The 20,966-nt window shown below is 45.4% G+C and overlaps 1 protein-coding gene across 1 annotated transcript in view; it reads left to right on the top strand.

Annotated features, from left to right (window-relative positions):
• Positions 1–1,756: 1,756 nt before the first annotated feature.
• Positions 1,757–20,966, top strand: part of LOC149323669 (fructose-1,6-bisphosphatase isozyme 2) — a 58,107-nt gene continuing 38,897 nt past the window's right edge. The window contains exons 1-4 of the mRNA XM_089490859.1: positions 1,757–2,083; positions 9,198–9,360; positions 10,432–10,524; positions 12,476–12,616. Coding sequence (XP_089346985.1) covers positions 1,911–2,083; positions 9,198–9,360; positions 10,432–10,524; positions 12,476–12,616 — 570 coding nt within the window. The 5' untranslated portion in view covers positions 1,757–1,910. The remainder of the gene's footprint in view (positions 2,084–9,197; positions 9,361–10,431; positions 10,525–12,475; positions 12,617–20,966) is intronic.

Raw genomic sequence — 20,966 nt, 5'->3', positions numbered from 1 at the left:
TTTTCTAAGGTCACCCAGTGGGTTTCCATGGCTGAGTCGGAATTCAGACACCGGTTGCCAGAATCATAGTACCTACCTCCATAGATTTTAGTGTGAATATTGTACGATGATTGCAGCATTTAGTTAAATGTTACATGGCACTATAATCCTATAAACTGAACTATAATCAAGTGGAAGAACAAAAGGGATTTACTATATATACTCATGTATACATCTAGAAATTTTAGTCAAAAATTGATTCCAAAAACTTGAATCGACTTATCCACAGGTCAATGTAAGTACTGTACTCTAATTCTTATAAAAAAGGAACCAAACCCTGGTGAGAGGCAAGATTGTCATCTGTTCTGGAAGCACGCATACCCCCTTTATATTATCTGCTAAGCCTTTAATATGAGCACAAACAGTTATGCCTACTGGAATTTTGTAAGTTTTCTGGCACTGTTTTCCTTTGCTTCATCCTTTGCACCATTTGTTACATACCCTAAGTTTTACTCTCGACTTATCCATGAGTTACATCAAAATCTGTAATTGTTGCCTGAAAACCTGCTCTCAGCTTAAACATGAGGTCAACTTACAGTCGAGCATATACAGTACTTCTGTAAATGTAAGAGACAAAGAGATAAACAATAATAAACACATTCTATATAACATAAATATTCTATAACATAAAAGTTTTCTGTGCATCTCAAATACCATTTTAAAAAAGGACATCAATATAGCATTGACAAAATCTGTAATGATACACAAAGTGCTCCTTGCTCGATAAGGCAGATAAATCTGCTTGGGTACTTTTGGATATTACAATATAAGTACAAGTTAGCTTTGCTCTTGCTGAGCTAAATTTAGAATTGTATTGGGCCAGTCTCAAGATCTCAGGAAAGTTCTTCATTTGCCATTTGATAAACACAGTACAGCTGTTCATGCAGCCTGGAGAAATCACCCTGGAAAAAATGAAGCATCTGCTGGGATCTCAACAACTGCTCCATTTTTATCAAAGAGGCACTTTTCCATGTCATGGACTTGGGTCATTTAGGAAGCATACTGTATTCACTTATCTAGAAATAAGTTCAGTTCAGCGAGGCTCACTTCTGAGTAGATATTAATAGATTTGCTCTGATAATGAGGTTCATTTTGGGCCATTTGTGGAAATAAGCTTAATGGCATTAAGAGAGAGTGCTTTATGGAGCCCTAGCAATAAGCCCTCAACGGTTTTATGGAAGTTTGGATTCATCCTTACATACGTTCATTTTTCTCAGGGCTTTATTTTATTCCTATCTTTTGTATTGCTACTGTAAACTCCATTCTCATATGTTTCTGCCACAGGTTAATTTTAATTTATTATTTTACTTACACTTTACATCTGCCATCATTTTTTTCTTCAATATTTGTCTACTCTGCCTAATGGACACAAATTCTCTTAAGGTGAGAGCGAGTGTGGTGCTGTGATTTGAGCACTGGACCAGGGATGTAGCCAGGATTTTGGGAAGGGGGGGTTCCAGACTAAGTGCCACCATTATAATGGGGCTTGCGTGCAGTGGTGCAGACCATTCATTGTATCTAATGGAAGGGGGTGTTTGGACCCCCCTCCACTTGGCTATGTCCCTGATTGGACCACAACTGGGTTTGAATCTCAACTTGGTCACTGGGTGACCTTGCACAAGTCTTACTCTTTCAGCCTCAGACGGGCAGTATATAAGCCTCTTGAAGCCTTGAAGACCAGAGGAATTGTATTGCATGTCTATTCCAAGTATTTAAGTCACATGGACTCGGGAATCTTTTACTAAACCATCCCCAGCGTGCAAGCCAACAACTTCTCCTTAAAATAAAACTGTCATTGAACAGCAGTAACACTGAGAGGAAAGGAACCACTCGATTCTATCTAAGAAAATAAATCCTGTTTGCCAGCCAAGATGTCGGACAGAAGCCCCTTTGAAACAGATATGTTAACCCTAAACCGGTTTGTCATGGAGAAAGGACGGCGGGTTAAAGGGGCTACAGGAGAACTAACCCAACTCTTGAACTCTATTCTCACTGCCATCAAGGCCATCTCTTCAGCAGTCCGAAAGGCAGGACTTGCACATATGTAAGTGGAACAGAATGGGGAAAATAAAATAAAATAAAAAATCAGTGTTACTAGATTTGGGATGTAGGGAGCCATAGTTTCAACACTGCATGCACTAAAATACAACTCGAATTGCACTTTGGAAATTCTATGTAGCTATAATATAACTTGGAAAAGTTACCTTTGAGGATTGTAACTCCAAGAATCCCCTAGTCAGCACAGCCAGTAACATATTGCCTGGGGAATTCTGGGAGTTGTCGTCATAAAGTAACTTTTATAGCCTTTGCATGGAAGGAAGGAATCCTACTCTTAGAATCAAAACGAATGAAAAAGTGAATAAACATTTCTGTTACTATCTTTCAACTGGCTATTTGCCAAATGTTGCCTAATTCATTATTTGGCCAAATTTTGCCGAGTTTCAGAAGAGGGAAAGAGAATTTGATTTGACTAGGAGTATAAACAAAACCTTTTACCAGTGTTTGGATATTCTGTGATTCAGTGAATCAGAACACAAAAGCAATGAAACCGCTTAAGCTTTCAAAACTTGTAAGAAGAGGAATAACACTTACTTTTTGTATTATAGCTATTTCAGTAATGTGGATTGCGTAACCCATATATCTTGCTTTAACATTATGAAATCAGCTTAAAGAAACAAGAATAACTTTGCCACCTCTGTTGCAGTCAAGGTCAAACAAGCTGGCCCATAGATCTAAGCTAGCCAACTTGGTTTCAAATGTAACAGAAGATGCAGTCAGAAGATGCATTTAATATTGCATACTCTGAAGTAGACCAAGCTCCATTGGTTCCGTAACACAAACAACACAAGCGGGTTTCTAAGCTATACTATAAAAGCCAGTCAGACTACTCTTCTGATTTAATATTCAATATTCAAATGAATGAATCAAGTCCTGTCTTCAATTCATCCATAAATAATAAAATATAACTCTTTACAATTGTCTGCACTAGGAAACACACACACACTCATGCATACACAAAACAATTTAAGTGGTACAATACAAATTGTGAGAATCTCAACAAGTAACTAAAGCAATAAGTGTAATCCTTTGCAAATGTACCTGGAAATAAAGGCCACTGTGAACTATGAAGCTTGTTCCCAAATAAATATGCATAAGATTCCACCCTAAGGCTTCATCCTAAGGACAATTATTAGAAAATAAGTTCCATTGGGCTTGCTTCTGAATAAACATGCTTAATATTTCACCAAGGAAAACCATTCCTCTTAAACTAGTGTTTCATCACTTCTTTCCCTAACCTGTAATAAGGGTGTTCCTTCCAGTTACAGAGTGAAAGAGTCCTACTTACAATGATGGCCATGTTAATTATTACCTGATATATCTATAGTTATGAAGCAAAATATTTTAATAATTGGTAAGGAGTAGATTCTGCATTAGGCTGTAAAAATGCATGGGAGACAAGTCTTTGTTACACACTCATTTAACTGCTCCTCCTTTTTATTATGTGGCTTATATTATTGTAGGACTATGCAGATGTTGCAATAAATCCATGGAAAGGGTGAAGAAAGATTGCAATAACAGAATGTCCACTTAAAGTTTGGGCATTCTTCACAATGTTATTGTTGTTAATTGTTAATAGTTGACTTAGACTTAGAGAACCCTTATGAATGAGAGATCTCCAAGTGTTCCTGTTATCAATAGCTGTGCTCAGATCTTGTAAACACAGGGTTGTGACTTCCTTGATCAAGTTTATACACATATGTCTCTTCGTTGATTGGATATAATCCTACTTCTCCCATCAGCACTTGGAAAGTTATTTTTCAGTTGTAACTCATTGTGTAACTCATTACATAGTATTTGCTCATTACATAGTCATTGCATGTAAAGGAAATGTATGTATTACCTGTTTTTAACTTTTGTATGATTTCAAACAGTTTTATAGTGTTTTAGTGTTTTAGTGAGGAGGGAGCAAGCTTGTTTTCTGCTGCTCCAGAGACTAGGACCCGGAGCAATGGATGCAAGCTGCAGGAAAAGAGATTCCATCTCAACATTAGAAGGAACTTCCTGACAGTAAAGGCTGTTCGACAGTGGAACACACTCCCTCGAAGTGTAGTGGAGTTTCCTTCCTTAGAGGTCTTCAAGCAGAGGCTGGATGGCCATCTGTCAATGGGGATGCTTTGATTGTGATTTCCTGCATGGCAGGGGGTTGGACTGGATGGCCCTTCTGGTCTCTTCCAACTCTATGATTCTATGATTCTAGTGTGGGGATTTTACATTGGTTTTAACAAAAAATTTTGTAAATGTTTTTAATTTGTTTTTCTGGAAGCTACCTTGGGAGAAAGGTGGCATATAAATAAAGTTAACCAATAAATAAAAAAATAATAGTAGTTGTTACTTAATTCACTACATAACTTGCCACCTTTCAGTTCTGGGTGGAGACATCCATCTTAAAAAGGAAGAAGGGGTGGAGAGGCAGAGAGAATTGACCCAAAATGTTCAGAACATATTTTTCTCCCCCATAATAAGAAAAACAAAACAAAACTGAATAATACAGTATTCCGACACAAAAATGTAATTACATTACCCATCATTTCACCACCTGGTGTTTATAATGCAAATAATGCTGCCTCGATCTTATTGGAGAGGTGGGGTAGAAATAATAATAATAATAATAATAATAATAATAATAGTTGTTGTTGTTGTTGTTGTTATTGCAGTACTTCCAAGCTCTGCCTCTAAATCTGCCATCCTATTTGCCCAGTTTTTGGATTGGATTCAAGTTTAGTCAATTTGGAATGAATTTTAGTGGGGTATATTAATACTAACTTAATACTGTTTGATTTCAGTGGGTCTTCTCTTGTCATGACTAAGTCTGGGTCCCATCACTTGTTTGTAAAAGTTTAGAAAATTCTACTTGTAGCTTACTACAAGTATTACAAATTTATTTCAGAAATTTGTGTACTGTCCTCCAGTGTTTGTGCGGCCAGTTATAATACTCTTTAAAAAAACAAAATATAATAATAAAAATATAATGAGACCATAAAGCAATATTCAAAACAGCAGATTGCAAGATAAATATATCCTGCTATTTAATGAAAGGATGTACATTGGCCTAGTTAGAAATAAAGGCATGTTGAACCCCAAGCTCACCATAGTGATTTACCATTACACTGTTGTTACTCCAGATTTTTTTTTTTAATTTTCCCTAATAATGTGTTGTCCTTTTTCTCTTCTGAGGTTCTATGATATTTTTGTGCATGAAGACTGCGTTCTTTTAATGATTATTCTATACACAGAGATGTATACATAAAACCTGTTGTTGGCATTAATACACATTGGTATTCAGAGGGTAGCTGTGTGTGAATGGTCGTTTCAGCTGTGGTCATCCAGTTGTGGAATATCCTCTCCAAGAGGCACATCTGATGCCAGCTTTGCCCATTTTTCAGTATCGCACGAAGATCTTATAGGAGTTGGTGTTCCAAACATTGTAGGACTTCATCTTAAACTCAAGAGTCTGAAAAATTACCTTTTTCAACCATAAGTCTGGCTATGCTGGCTGGGGAATTCTGGAAGATGTAATCTAAAAAGTAACCTTTTCTAAGATCTGCTTAAGCTATCTCTGGCTACTTACAGGTTTTAAAATTATAATTAACAGAATTTTATATTGTGTCTTATTTTGTCAACTTATTTTAAGTTTACACTGCTGTGCTTTATTTTGTGTTTGTATATACCACTTGGAGACCTTCATCGGTAGAGGTGACTCATGTGTTGAATGAATGGATGGTTTGAGAACTGGTTCATTTAATTAGTAGTGAGGCAACAGTTTTCAAGTTTTCCTAAGCACTTACCCTCAAATGAAATCAACAGGTGTTACCTCTGAGTGTACATGACAGAGCTACAAATCACACATAAGTGGTCCTGTATCATTTCTCAAGGGGTGTAATAATAATGTTTTACTAATAGTTGATTTGTGAGAGCCAGCATGCTGTAGTGGTTTGAGCATTGGACTACAACTCTGGAGACCATCAGTTGAATCCCTGCTTGGCCATGGAAACTCACAGGGTGATGTTGGGCAAGTCACACTCTCTCAGCCTCAGAGGAAGGCAAGGGCAAACCCCCTCTGAACAAATCTCACCAAAGAAACCCCATGATAGGGTCACCTTGAGATCTGGGTCCTACGCATTGTGCGGGTAATACTCTCGATTTGGTCTTCTGTTCTGATGCGGAAAATCCGTGGGTGGAAATATCTAATATTTCCCCCCTGCCATGGACGGATCACTTCCTGGTTGAGGCGAAAATCAAGGTCTCTACCCAGATCCCTCCCGGGGGTGGTGGACCTATTAGGATGGTCCACCCTCGAAGGCTAATGGAACCCAAAAGGTTCCAGGAAGCCCTAGAGGGATACATGGTTGGAAGTGACGGCGACTCTGTTGATGCCCTGACTGGTATTTGGAATACCGGTCTCTCGAGGGCTATACACAGTATCGCTCCCAAGCGCCCTCTCAGACCCACTTCCAAACGTAAGCCCTGGTATACGGAAGATCTCCGGGCAAGGAAGCGGGAGCTGCGACGGCTAGAGTACCGTTGGCGAAAACACCTTCGCTTAGACGACAAGACTCTCCTAGCCCAACGGTTAGAGGACTACGGAGAGGCGATACGAGCAGCAAAGAACTTGTTCTATGGTGCTCGTATCGTGTCCGCGGAGTCGCGGCCAGCAGAGTTGTTCAGGGTAGTCAGGGAGCTAACTCAGCTCCCTCCTGCCCTGAACCAGATCCTTGAACCTTCTAAGGCCTGCTGTGACCAATTTAATAACTTCTTCGCGGATAAAACTTCTCGGATAAGCGAAGGTCTTAACGCTGACATTCAGGCAGAACCTAGGGTAGAGGCATCCAGAGCCTCCGTGGACGTTGTTAAACTGGATCGATTTGAGTTGGTAAGTACTGATGATGTGGACAAGATCCTCGGAAGTGTTCGGAAGACAACCTGCTCTCTCGATCCCTGTCCCTCGTGGCTAGCAGCCCAGGGGGGACCGGCAGTAACTTTGTTGCTGCGACGGATTATTAATACATCCCTGAGGGAAGGGCAATTTCCATCAGAATTAAAATTGGCCATTGTAAAACCTTTATTAAAAAAGCCCTCCCTCGACCCCCTGGTGTATAATAATTATCGGCCAGTTTCACTGCTGCCATTTTTGGGGAAGGTGATCGAGAGGGCGGTTGCACTCCAGCTTCAGAGGGTCTTGGATGAAACGGATTATCTGGACCCATTTCAAACTGGCTTTCGGGCGGGCTACGGGGTTGAGACGGCCATGGTCGCCTTGGTCGATGATCTCCGTCTGGGCACTGACAGGGGAAGCGTGTCCCTGCTGGTGCTCTTGGACATCTCAGCGGCTTTCGATACCATAGACCATGGTATCCTTCTGGGGCGCCTGGTTGAGGTGGGAATCGGGGGCACTGCGCTCCAGTGGTTCCGATCCTACCTCTCCGGGAGGTCCCAGATGGTGCAGCTGGGAGACGTGTGCTCCGATGAGCGGGCCCTTAAAACTGGGGTCCCTCAAGGAACCATTCTGTCTCCCATGCTATTTAACATTTACATGAAACCGCTGGGAGAGATCATCCGGAGACATGGGGCGCGGGGTTATCAGTACGCTGATGACACCCAAATAATCTTCTCTATGTCTCCGACTGATGCAGTGACTGAGGATGGCGTCTCTCCTCTCGTGGCCTGTCTGGAGTCAGTAATGGGCTGGATGAGGGAAAACCGACTCAAACTGAATCCAGAGAAAACGGAGGTACTCGTGATAGGTTCCCCTGGTCCAGGAATGGCGGTGGTTCCACCTGTCCTGAACGGGGTCATGCTCCCTGTGAAGGACTCCGTGCGCAGTCTGGGGGTGCTTCTTGACTCGTACCTTCACCTGACTGCTCAGGTGAATGCGACGGTCAAGAGCACCTGTCATCAGCTTCGGCTTATTCGCCAGCTGCGCCCATACCTGGCCCAGAGGGACCTTGAAACTGTGGTACATGCTCTGGTATCCTCGAGACTGGATTTCTGCAATGCACTCTACATGGGGCAACCCTTGTACCAAACCCGGAAGCTACAAATGGTGCAGAACATGGCAGCCAGGCTGGTCACTGGTACTTCCAGGGCCAGCCACATAACACCAGTGCTAAAAGATCTCCATTGGCTGCCCATTCGCTTCCGGGCGCAATATAAGGTGTTGGTATTGACCTATAAAGCCCTAAATGGCTTGGGCCCAGGATACCTGAAGGACCGCCTCTCCCCATATATTCCGTCCCGCACCCTCAGAACATCTGGGCAGCAGCTACTTAGGGTTCCCGGGGCTAGGCTTGTCTCCACCTCTAGGAAGACATTCTCCATCGCCGCCCCGGCCCTTTGGAATATGCTGCCCATAGAGCTCCGCTCGGCCACCTCCCTGGCCCAATTCAAAAAGGATCTAAAGACCTTCCTTTTTGGCAATGCATTCCCCGACTAAGAGTCCTATGTACCTCCTTCCTTCTCACCGGCAAAAGGACTAGCTAACTCGGGGCTTTTTGTTTTTGTTTTTATGGTAACTGCTTTATTGTGTGCTATGTTTTAATGTGGATTGTTGTTTAAATATTGCTGTAAACCGCCCTGATCTGAGGAAGGGCGGTATATAAATAAAATTTTTATTTATTATTTATTTACATAAGTTGGAATGCATCCACTAACAACAACAACAACAAAGTTGACTTGTGTGATCTGTTCATTTCCGACAGATGTACAGTTGCAGAATGACTGTTATCTTCTGATAGTTTTATGTGATTGTAAACAGTAGTTTGGGAGTCTAAGTAGCACATCATCAGAAAAGCTAAAACTCAACATAGACCATAGTACTGAAAAGACAATGACCTTCCACTGGAGTCCCATGAGCAGATAAGTTCCAACAAAGATAATCATTGGCATATATCAGTTGTAAAAGGTTTTAGAACTACTAGCTACATAAAGGAGCCATGTTAGACATTTTTATAGGAAATTCCAATGGGACTATTAAATAATTTGAATCCTGAATGTCAGGAAGAAAAAGAAGGGAGCTCAAAAACAAGCCACAGTATTTAAAAGCAAATTCTTACTATATAAAATATGCTCATGATCTTAATGGTGTCCCCTTCTTCCCATAGGTTTGGAATTGCAGGCACTGTGAATGTGACTGGTGATGAGCAGAAGAAGTTGGATGTGCTATCAAACTCTCTGGTTATTAACATGTTAGAGTCTTCTTACAGTACTTGTGTCTTGGTTTCAGAGGAGAATAAAGAAGCAATTATCACGCCAAAAGAAAAAAGGGTCTGTACATGTTCAGAGTGATTGGGAAGAGGGGTTAGTATTTCGTTTAGCAGTAGATGGCGCAGTTGCATTGCTAAAAAATTAGCTAGACATTAGAAAACTAAAATGGGAGAATACCTAACATTGAAGGCTTAGTGTAATTACTGAAGTAAACTATGAACAAAGAGAGAAGTACATTGGGTTTATCTAAGGGTAGCTTTGAGAACCAGAGCAGCATAGTGGTTTGAGTGTTGCACTATGACTCCGGAGATCAGGGTTTGATTCCTTTGCATATGGTTCCAGTAGCCATGAAACCCACTGGTTGAACTTGGGTAAGTCACATTTTCTCATTCTCAGGGGAAAGCAATGGCAAACAGCCTCTGAACAAATCTTGCCAAGAAACCCCCATAAGATTGCCTTGGGGTTGCCATAAGTTGGAAATAACTTGAAGGTACACACCACCACCATCACCACCACCACGGATAGCTATGCACTAGCCGAAAACATATTTTGTCTGAGGAGTCCTGGGAATTGTAGTTTTGTTGTTAGCTATCTTTCAGAAAACTACAGTTTACAAGACTACATGGAGCATGAAGGTTTATATCAGCATGTCTGTGGTATGACCTATGCAAATGATTTTATTGAAAAGCACTTAATTTCTGAATACAGTAAAAATGTTCTTGACATGAAATGAGCTAGTATCATTCAGGAGGAGATACAATACACCTGTTCAACTGATTTGATAACCCTACCAGAGCCTTTGTATATTATATGTGCACATGTGTTGTATGCCTTCAGGTTGTTTCCAACTTATGACAACCTTATCATGGAGTTTTCTTGGCAAGATTTGTCCAGAGGAGCACTCAAACCACTATACCACACTGGTTCCCTTGTATGTATGTGGCTATTTTCTGCCAATTTACTACATTTCAGCAACCTTTATTTTATAGAACCATGTGCCTACATTGATGTATAGTTCCCCAAACAAATTTTGTTGGCTAAACTTTTATTTTGCTTTTTAAAACTACATATGATGCAGCTTCATCCTGATAAACATGTCATTGAAGACTGCTTTCATTTCTTCTCTTTCAGGGTAAATATGTGGTGTGTTTTGATCCACTAGATGGCTCTTCCAATATAGACTGTTTAGCTTCAATAGGAACTATATTTGCTATCTACAAGAAGGTGAGTTGATATGTGAAAGAATAGCAATAGCCATAGCATGTACATCTCTATACCACTTATCAGTGAACTGAGCACCCTCTAAGCAGTTTACAGTCTGTACACTAATTGCCCCCAACAAACTGGGTACTCATTTTACCGGCCTATGAAAGGATGAGTCAATCTTGGAGCCCCTGGGATCAAACTCACGACCTTATGGCTGTAGTACTGGCTGCAATACTGCATTTAACTACTGTGCCACCTAGGCTCCTTTAAAGAAAAAACATATAATTTCTTGAAAATTAATAAATAGTTTTAAAAGTGTCTTACATCTTCAAGTGCATTTACAGCCTTTTAGAACTATACGCAAAGGGAACTTGTAGTACCTTTGACACTAACTGAAAGAAAGAAGCTGATGACATGATCTCCATTTGTAGATCTGATGCATGGCTTGATGGGCTGGGTGCTAGTTATGGCCAAAATCCTACTGGGCAGTTATGAATGCATAACTATTATGGTTAATGGAGATATGCAGTGAATTCCAGCCCAACCTCCCCCAGTCTCCACTTATTGGGAAGCAGCCATTGTGGCTGAAGGGTATCTGTTCCCCTGTTAGTAGGGAAGCAGCTGACAGGTGTTCCCAGCACTCTCATAAGCAATCTCCATTGCAACAGGCACAAGCAGGACCCTGTTGCAAATCCCCTTCATGTCCAGATTTTCCAGTTGTGCTGGAGGGTGTAGAGATTCCTAGAGGGAACATATTAATCAAAACCACAAATAATCAAATCTGGAAAAGCTGTGGAGGGCCAATTGTATTTCATCATTGTAAGCTGTGCTGAACATTATTTTCAGCTGAAAAGCAGAGTAAAAATGAATTAATCAGTTCATTAAAATAGTAATGTAGGTGTTTTAGTGTAACCAGAAGCTATAGGATACAGCAGAAACAGGCACTGTGTGGGGCCACAATTTTTAGCTCATCTCCTGGAGTATCTTCAGCTTGCACCCTACACAAAAATAAGCAAAAATTAGGGGAAGTGTCCATACTTTGCTTTCTCATGTTTAAAAATACAATTTATTTGTATTTCTCCATTTTATAGGGTATAGCAGATAGCTTTTCTTTATCTTTTGTTTTTATTTTATTCTCTTGTCACTGACATACCCTTACTATCTTCCTTCCAATTATGCAGTCTTGAAGATGACTCACCAAGAGTCCAGCTTAGAACTTAAATGTCTTATTGATTCAATCTCCCAAGAATGAGGAGATCTTCAAAGCATAGAATGTGCATTTCACAAAAGACTGCATTCTCTTAGTATCGATTCCTTCCAGTTAATATCAATACACAGCAAAGTTTGTCTCCGGGAAGTATTTGCAAATATATGAAAATCTGGGAGATGTTCTGCTTCTAGGAATGTCAGCCATATAAGCAATACAGCTAATTTTCTCAGATGAAACTATCTCCACTAAGTGGGAATTACTTCTGTGAAATAATGGGCTTTTGGACAAGGTTTCCATGTGGCTTGTTTGTACTGTATATCTTGAAAAATGTGAGAATAATGTTCATGAAACTGGGCAAAAGTGGACATTTTAACAAGTAGGTAGCTATTCTAAAGATTACATTGTGACACCCTTGACTTAAAGCCAATTGTTAGTCCCAGGTAGAGTAGACCTATTGAAATACTCATAGTTTGGTAAACCTTGTAAATTCCACTGATTCAGTGAGTTATCTCTAATATGAATAACAACAGGATTCAGGCCATGACCATGTTAAAAAAATTATTGTGTTAATTTGTTGTTTGGAGTTAAATTCTTGCCAAATATGCCCCCAAGCTTCACCTCATTATATCAGGTATGTGTACAAATATTCGGCAAGTCTCTGTTGCCAGAAAGATGAAATCTCTACTTCTGGGATTAAGAGAATTTCCTATTTGCATTTGTGTTTACTATTCCTTCTTTTCTTTTTTCTTCTTCCCTAAGACATCAGAAGATGAGCCTTCTGAAAAAGATGCCTTGCAACCAGGACGCACCATCGTCGCTGCGGGCTATGCTTTGTATGGCAGTGCTACGCTGGTGGCCCTTTCCACAGGAGAAGGGGTGGATTTCTTCATGCTGGATCCGGTACTGCACAAATACCAATTACTAATCCTATTCCATCTTCTTCTGTGATCTCATATTATCAGAGTTTGGAGAGTAGGCAGGGTAGCTGGGGATGCTGGGAGTAGTCCAGACAATTAATTTTTCTGAGTGCTGCCTAGTTGATTAGCATCCCCCATTTGCCTAAGTAGCACATGCAAACAGTAAAGAAAGTTTTGACTGTTCAGGTCTCTCTCCAACATTCTGAGTGCAATGATTTCCACCACCCCTACTCCATGTTGGCTTTTTGACTTCACCACATCAAGATATCATTATAGTATCAGTTCAATAGATGATGTAGTCAGTAAGGAGGACAAGTTTGGGGGGAAATAATGCCACAGAAGCAACTTATGGGTCGCTTCAGACAAGCTTAAAATGATTGTGTGGAAGATTTGGGGGTGGGCCTATTAAAGCCGTCTAATTAATAACTTATAAACCTCTTAAACACATTTTGCATAGGACTGACTGATACTCATTTTCTTCTTATTCTGGTAGAACTGTATAGACACTACAAGCCTGTTGGCCCATGTAATTCACAGGAAGCACCACAATTGGATGAGGAAAATGGTTGTAGGCCCAGCAACAACAGCAAAAGCCATGCTTATCAGAACAGAAAGATGCTTTATCAGTTCCCAAGATGCTTAGGAGCTAGAAGAAAATCTTTCTCTGATGACAGAGGGCAGAGACAGGCGGCCTTGAAAGTCTGGCTTCTAGCCAGCTTGGGGGTGTGGCATTTAGACATGACACACACACACCCAGTCGCCCAGAAACCATGCCGGTGATTACATGCTGGCTGCTTCTGGGTGACTCAGGGGCATGTAGTTCAGACTTTACTTGGCCCAGAGCTGGCAAAAAGCTGGCTTTAGAGGAGAAGGGGTGGCTTTTTTCTGCCCCAAATGGGAGCAGACTTTTTCAGCTCCTGTTTGGGGTGGAAGCTGGCTGGACTAGGGCTGCCGGCTGGACTGGGGCGGCAGTATGTGGTTGCCGTGGCCCCAATCCAGCTCTCTCAGGGGTGGTGTCATGCCACCCCCTTCAGGCTGTCTGTTTCATCCTAGAGATAGCTTTCTTTTCCATCTCTGCTGCCACTATGTTGTTGTTAACTGCCCTTAGGTCAGCCTTGACTCATGGCAGCCCTGTGAATGAGATACCGCCTAGGCCCGCTGTCAACAAATACCCTCCTGCTTGGTGGAAGAGGGAAGGCGTGCTTGCGGTTTGGTTGCTGGTCTTCATGAGGTGTGGAGGAATGGCTTTTGAAGCTACCCACTCCTGCCACAACCTCCTTCTTCTGCCTGGCCTCTGCTGCCGTCTGTGCCCCTGGTGGAGTTGGTCAAAGAAGGAAGGCTTGCTTCTGGCTTGGCTGCTTAGCTTCCTGTAGGCTGGAGGAATGGCTTTTGAAGCTTACCACTGCTGCCGTGCCCTCCTGCTGCCTGGCCTCTGCTGCCTTCTATGCTCCTGAAGGAATTGGGGGAAGACGGAAGGCTTGCTTCTGGCTTGGTTGCTGGTCTCCCTGAGTGTTGGAGGAGTGGCTTGTAAAGCTTGCCACTCTTGCCACGCTCTCCTGCTGCTGCCTGGCCTCTGCTGCCTTCTGTGCCCCTGGTGGAGTTGGGGGAAGACGGAAGGCTTGCTTCTGGCTCGGCTTCTGGTCTTCCTGAGGGCTGAAGGAATGGCTTTTGAAGCTTACCACTGCTGCCATGCCCTCCGGCTGCTGCCTGGCCTCTGCTACCTTCTGTGCCCCTGGTGGAGTTGGGGGAAGAGGGAAGGCTTGATTCTGGCTCGGCTTCTGGTCTTCCTGAGGGCTGAAGGAATGGCTTTTGAAGCTTACCACTGCTGCCATGCCCTCCGGCTGCTGCCTGGCCTCTGCTACCTTCTTTGCCCCTGGTGGAGGTTGGAGAAGAGGGAAGGCTTGATTCTGACTTGGCTGCTGGTCTTCCTGAGGGCTGGAGCAGTGGCCTTTGAACCTTACAACTCCTCCCACCCCTTCTGCTTCTGCCTGGCCTCTGTTGCCTTCTTTGCCCCTGGTGGAGTTGGTGGAAGACAGAAGGCTTGCTTCTGGCTTGGCTGCTGGTCTTCCTGAGGGCTGGAGAAGTGGCTTTTGAAGCTTACAAATCCTCCCACCCCTCCTTCTTCTGCCTGGCTTCTTCTGCCTTCTTTGTCCCTGGTGGAGTTGGTGGAAGAGGGAAGGCTTGCTTCCGGTTTGGATGCTGGTCTTCATGAGGTCTGGAGGAATGGCTTTTGAAGCTTCCCACTCCTGCCGTGCCCTCCTGCTTCTGCCTGGCCTCTGTTGCCTTCTTTGCCCCTGGTGGAGTTGGGGGAAGAGGGAAGGCTTGCTTCTGGCTTGGCTGCTTGGCTTCCTGAGGGCCGGAGGAATGGCTTTTGAAGCTTACCACTACTGCCGTGCCCTCCTGCTTCTGCCTGGCCTCTGTTGCCTTCTTTACCCCTGGTGGAGTTGGGGGAAGAGGGAAGGCTTGCTTCTGGTCTTCCTGAGGGCTGGAGGAATGGCTTTTGAAGTTTCCCACTCCTGCCGTGCCCTCCTGCTTCTGCCTGTCTTCTGTTGCCTTCTTTGCCCCTGGTGGAGTTGGGGGAAGACGGAAGGCTTGCTTCTGCCTTGGCTGCTGGTCGTCCTGAGGGCTGGAGCAGTGGCTTTTAAAGCTTGCCACTCCTGCCTCGCTCTTCTGCTGCTGCCTGGCCTCTGTTGCCTTCTGTGTCCCAGGTGGAGTTGGGAGAAGAGGGAAGGCTTCTTTCTGACTTGGCTGCTGGTCTTCCTGAGGGCTGGAGGAATGGCTTTTGAAGCTTACCACTGCTGCCATACCCTCCTGCTGCTGCCTGGCTTCTGCTGCCTTCTGTGCCCCTAGTGGAGTTGGGGGAAGAGGGAAGGCTTGCTTCTGGCTTGGGTGCTGCTCTTCCTGAGGCCTGGAGGAATGGCTTTTGAAGCTTGCCACTCCTGCCATGCCCTCCTGCTGCTGCCTGGCCTCTGCTGCCTTCTGTACCCCTGGTGGAGTTGGGGTAAGAGGGAAGGCTTGCTTCTGGCTTGGCTGCTGGTCTTCCTCAGGGCTGGAGGAATGGCTTTTGAAGCTTGCCACTCCTGCCTCGCCCTCCGGCTGCTGCCTGGCCTCTTCTGCCTTATGTGCCCCTGTTGGAGTTGGGGGAAGACGGAAGGCTTGCTTCTGGCTTGGCTGCTTGGCTTCCTGAGGGCCGGAGGAATGGCTTTTGAAGCTTACCACTGCTGCCGTGCCCTCCTGCTTCTGCCTGGCCTCTGTTGCCTTCTTTGCCCCTGGTGGAGTTGGGGGAGGAGGGAAGGCTTGCTTCTGGCTTGGCTGCTGGTCTTCCTGAGGGCTGGAGGAATGGCTTTTGAAGTTTCCCACTCCTGCCGTGCCCTCCTGCTTCTGCCTGGCCTCTGTTGCCTTCTTTGCCCCTGGTGGAGTTGGGGGAAGAGGGAAGGCTTCCTTCTGGCTTGGCTGCTCCTCTTCCTGAGTGCTGGAGGAGTGGCTTTTGAAGCTTACAACTCCTCCCACCCCGTGCTGCTTCTGCTTGGCTTCTGCTGCCTTCTTTGTCCCTTGTGGAGTTTGGGGAAGAGGGAAGGCTTGCTTCTGGCTTGGCTGCTGGTCTTCCTGAGGTCTGGAGGAATGGCTTTTGAAGCTTCCAACTCCTGCCACAACCTCCTGCTGCTGCCTGGCCTCTGCTGCCTTCTGTGCTCCTGGTGGAGTTGTGGGAAGACGGAAGGCTAGCTTCTTCCTTGGCTGCTGGTCTTCCTGAGGGCTGGAGGAGTGGCTTTTAAAGCTTGCCACTCTTGCCACGCTCTGCTGCTGCTGCCTGGCCTCTGCTGCCTTCTGTGTCCCTGGTGGAGTTCGGGGAAGAGGGAAGGCTTGCTTCTGGCTTGGCTGCTTCGCTTCCTGAGGGCTGGAGGAGTGGCTTTTAAAGCTTACCACTCCTGCCATGCCCTCCTGCTTCTGCCTGGCCTCTGCTGCCTTCTGTGCCCCTGGTGGAGTTGGGGGAAGACGGAAGGCTTGCTTCTGGCTTGGCTGCTGGTCTTCCTGAGGACTGGAGGAGTGGCTTTTGAAGCTTACCACTGCTGCCATGCCCTCCTTCTGCTGCCTGGCCAGTGCTGCCTTTTGTGCCCCTAGTGGAGTTTGGAGAAGAGGGAAGGCTTGCTTCTGGCTTGGCTACTTGTCTTATTGAGGGCTGGAGGAGTGGCTTTTAAAGCTTACCACTCCTGCCATGCCCTCCTGCTTCTGCCTGGCCTCTGCTGCCTTCTGTGCCCCTGGTGGAGTTGGAGGAAGACGGAAGGCTTGCTTCTGGCTTGGCTGCTGGTCTTCCTGAGGACTGGAGGAGTCACTTTTGAAGCTTACCACTGCTGCCAAAACCTCCTGCTGCTGCCTGCCCTTTGCTGCCTTCTTTGCCCCTGGTGGTGTTGGGGGAAGAGGGAAGGCTTGCTTCTGGCTTGGATGCTTGGCTTCCTGACGGCTGGAGGAGTGGCTTTTGAAGCTTACCACTCCTGCCATGCCCTCCTGCTGTTGCCTGGCCTCTGCTGCCTTCTGTGCCCCTGGTGAAGTTGGGGGAAGAGGGAAGGCTTGCTTCTGGCTTGGCTGCTGGTCTTCCTGAGGGCTGGAGGAGTGGCTTTTAAAGCTTACCACTGCTGCCATGCCCTCCTGCTGTTGCCTGGCCTCTGCTGCCTTCTGTGCCCCTGCTGAAGTTTGGGGAAGAGGGAAGGCTTGCTTCTGGCTTGGCTGCTGGTCTTCCTGAGGACTGGAGGAGTGGCTTTTGAAGCTTACCACTGCTGCTGTGCTCTCCTTCTGCTGCCTGGCCAGTGCTGCCTTTTGTGCCCCTGGTGGAGTTTGGAGAAGAGGGAAGGCTTGCTTCTGGCTTGGCTGCTTGTCTTATTGAGGGCTGGAGGAGTGGCTTTTAAAGCTTAGCACTCCTGCCATGCCCTCCTGCTTCTGCCTGGCCTCTGCTGCCTTCTGTGCCCCTGGTGGAGTTGGAGGAAGACGGAAGGCTTGCTTCTGGCTTGGCTGCTGGTCTTCCTGGGGACTGGAGGAGTCGCTTTTGAAGCTTACCACTGCTGCCACAACCTCCTGCTGCTGCCTGCCCTTTGCTGCCTTCTTTGCCCCTGGTGGTGTTGGGGGAAGAGGGAAGGCTTGCTTCTGGCTTGGATGCTTGGCTTCCTGACGGCTGGAGGAGTGGCTTTTGAAGCTTACCACTCCTGCCATGCCCTCCTGCTGTTGCCTGGCCTCTGCTGCCTTCTGTGCCCCTGGTGAAGTTGGGGGAAGAGGGAAGGCTTGCTTCTGGCTTGGCTGCTGGTCTTCCTGAGGGCTGGAGGAGTGGCTTTTTAAAGCTTACCATTCTTGCCACTCTCTCCTGCTCCTGCCTGGCTTCTGCTGCATTCTGTGTCCCTGCTGAAGTTTGGGGAAGAGGGAAGGCTTGCTTCTGGCTTGGCTGCTGGTCTTCCTGAGGTCTGGAGGAATGGCTTTTGAAGCTTCCCACTCCTGCCACAACCTCCTGCTGCTGGCTGGCCTCTGCTGTCTTCTGCTCCCCCATTGCTTAGCCACCCACATTCACGAACACCAAAATCCACATCCACAAAAAGACTCGAGGGCCCCATGGCAGATCTGTAGACAGAATGATTCTTCTTCTACAGTGGGGGCTTCTTGACCTCTCAGGCTGAAGACCAACAACGGCAGAAACAGCAGGAGAAGTAGACTATATCCAGCCATATTCGGTTCTCAAAGCCCTAGTGCCCAACTGGATGCATTCTGGAACCTTTTGAGCCATGTAGCTGAACTCCCATTGTGAGTTCAAATGACCTCAGGGTTCTGCTGTGCTGTCATGGTTGACTCAAAGATATATGCCCTTGTTACTCTGTAAAGTCAGTGTCTCACAGCACCTTTGAGACTGAAAGAGATAATTAGGCAGGAGGAGCTTTCCTAAAGTCTAATTTCATGAGGCCACTATGACCACGATGTGGATATCTGGTCTTATAGGATAAGACCGTAACATTTATTTTATTGTATTGATAAAATCAGTTCCCCCTCCTTCTCCATGGATTCTCCAAAACAAACCACCTGATTTTTATTTTTATGTGTTTATGTTATTTCTAGCCTGCTTTTCTCCTGGATCAGGCTATTGGCTAGGATGGGCTGATCTGAGGCAGAGAACATGGGAAACTCTCTTTCTCTGTGTCCATCAGGGGCACAAGATGCGAGTCCCTTGCCATTTATCAGGATTTGCGGAATTAGCAAAACATCCTTCCTCCAGACTTTAAAGCAGAGCACTCCTTAACGCTGTGTCTACATCACACGACATCCCATTATTAGATCAGTTTCGTAGCAGCTGAGCCTCCATCCTATGGAATCCTGGGAGTTTCCGTTTTCTATGATATTTTAGCCTTCTCTCTCAGAGAGTTCTGGTGCCACAGCAAACTACTGCACATCCCAAGATTTCTATCAGATGGAGCCACGGCACTGTCAAGCTGCATTATTTCTACAGTGCAGACGCACCCAAAGTTAAACCTACACTGGAAACGTGGGCTGTAGCTACACTGTGGAAATGAATGCAGTTTGACGCTGCTTCAAGCACCGTGGCTCAGCGCTACAGAAAGCCTGAGATGTGTAGTTTTTGTGAGATGGCTTTGGTGCCACAGCAAACTGGGCATCCCAGGATTTCCATAGGATGGAGCCGTGGCAGTTAAAGCGGTGTCAGGCTACACTGATTCTGCAGTGTGGCAGCAGCGTGGGCTTGAAATGGAATTGCTGCTGTGAGGGCATTTCCCATTGTCAGCTCAGTTCCCAAAGAGGGATTCCGGCCGGCCAGAGCCGCTGGGGCTCTTAAACGGCTGGTCTGATCTGGAAGCTGAAATGGATGAAGGCACTTCAGATGTCAGGCAGAGGTTGTTCACCCCTCCCTCGGATTCAGCACATGGCCAGGGGCCTCTTTGCACCTCTATTGTGGTTCCATCCAATTTTAGACCAAGTGCTTTGAAGTCGTTTCCAACTTATCAGGGGGCTTCCTTGGCATCTTTCTTCGGGGGGCGGGGGTTCTTTGCCATGGCTATTCTCTGAGACTGAGAGAGTGTGCCTTGCCCAGGGTCACCCACTGGGTTTTCATGGCCGAGGCAAGATTTGAACCCTTGCCTCCCAACTTCCTAGTGCAACACCACATTGGCAGCCTGAATCCTCTTTCTCCTTCTGCTTTGCGCAGATATCTCCTTTATTTTGGGAGAGATTTCCCCACTTGCGACAGATGGTTTGGACTTCCAGAATTCTTGACCATTTGTCATAAACTTTGCAAAGCAGCATTGCCAAGAGGTAGTTGGCGGTCCTTCAGGTCCAATCGTGTGGTTGAGTCAAACCCTCACCCCCAAAGACTTACTGGCAGTCAAAGTTCAGAAACGTGAAAACACCTTTGATTTCAATAGTAAAATCTCAGCGTTTTATTCTTGGCAGCTGACTGGTTGCTTAGGAATTTCATGTGAAAGGGATCTAGGAGTCTTAGAAGACCGTCAGTGTGATGCCTCAGCTAAGAAAGCCAAAGGAATTCTTGTTTGCATCAACAGAAGTGTGGTATCTAGATTGAGGCAAATGATAGTACAGTGGGCCCTTATTATCCGCTGGGGTTTGGTTCCAGGATCCCCTGCAGATAACAAAGTCCATGGGTGCTCAAGCCCCACTGAATAAAATGGCATAGCAAAATTGTGTCTCTTATATAAAATGGAAAATCAAGGTTTGCTGTTTAAATCTGTGGATAAAAATCCATGGATAAGGAGGGCCGACAGTATTCTTCTTTCGTCAGGCTTCATCTGGAATAATCCTGTGTCCAGGTCTGGGCCCCACAATTCAAAAAGCATGTTGAGAAGCTGGAACGGTGTCCAAAGGGCAGCGACTAAAATGGTGAAGGGTCTTGAAACCATGAAGCCCTATGAGGAAAGACTTAGGGAGCTGGGGATGTTTAGCCTGGAGAAGAGACGATTAAGAGGTGATATGATAGCCCTGTTTAAATATTTGAAGGGATGTCATATTGAGGAGGGAGTAAGCTTGTTTTCTGCTGCTCCAGAGAACAGGATACAGAACAATGGATGCAAGTTACAGGAAAAGAGGTTCTAACTCAACATTAGGAGGCAGTTCCTGACAGTAAGAGCTGTTTGACAGTGGAATATGCTGCTGCCTTGGAGAGTGGTGTAGTCTCCTTCTTTGGAGGTCTTGAGACAGAGGCTGGATGGCCATCTGTCTCAGGTAGGGCTTGGATAGTGGTTTCCTGCATGGCAGAATGGGGTTAGATTGGATGGTCCTTGCGGTTTCCCCCAACTCTATGATTTTAGGATTACAAAAAGACAGTAATTAAATAG

The sequence above is a fragment of the Sceloporus occidentalis genome, unplaced genomic scaffold (assembly GCF_023333645.1).
Source record: "Sceloporus occidentalis isolate IW3139 unplaced genomic scaffold, rSceOcc1.0.p SCAF_1, whole genome shotgun sequence".
In the NCBI taxonomy this organism is placed as follows: domain Eukaryota; kingdom Metazoa; phylum Chordata; class Lepidosauria; order Squamata; family Phrynosomatidae; genus Sceloporus; species Sceloporus occidentalis.
The sequence above is the reverse complement of the archived record's forward strand: the minus strand, read 5'-3'. Positions and strand labels throughout refer to the sequence as shown.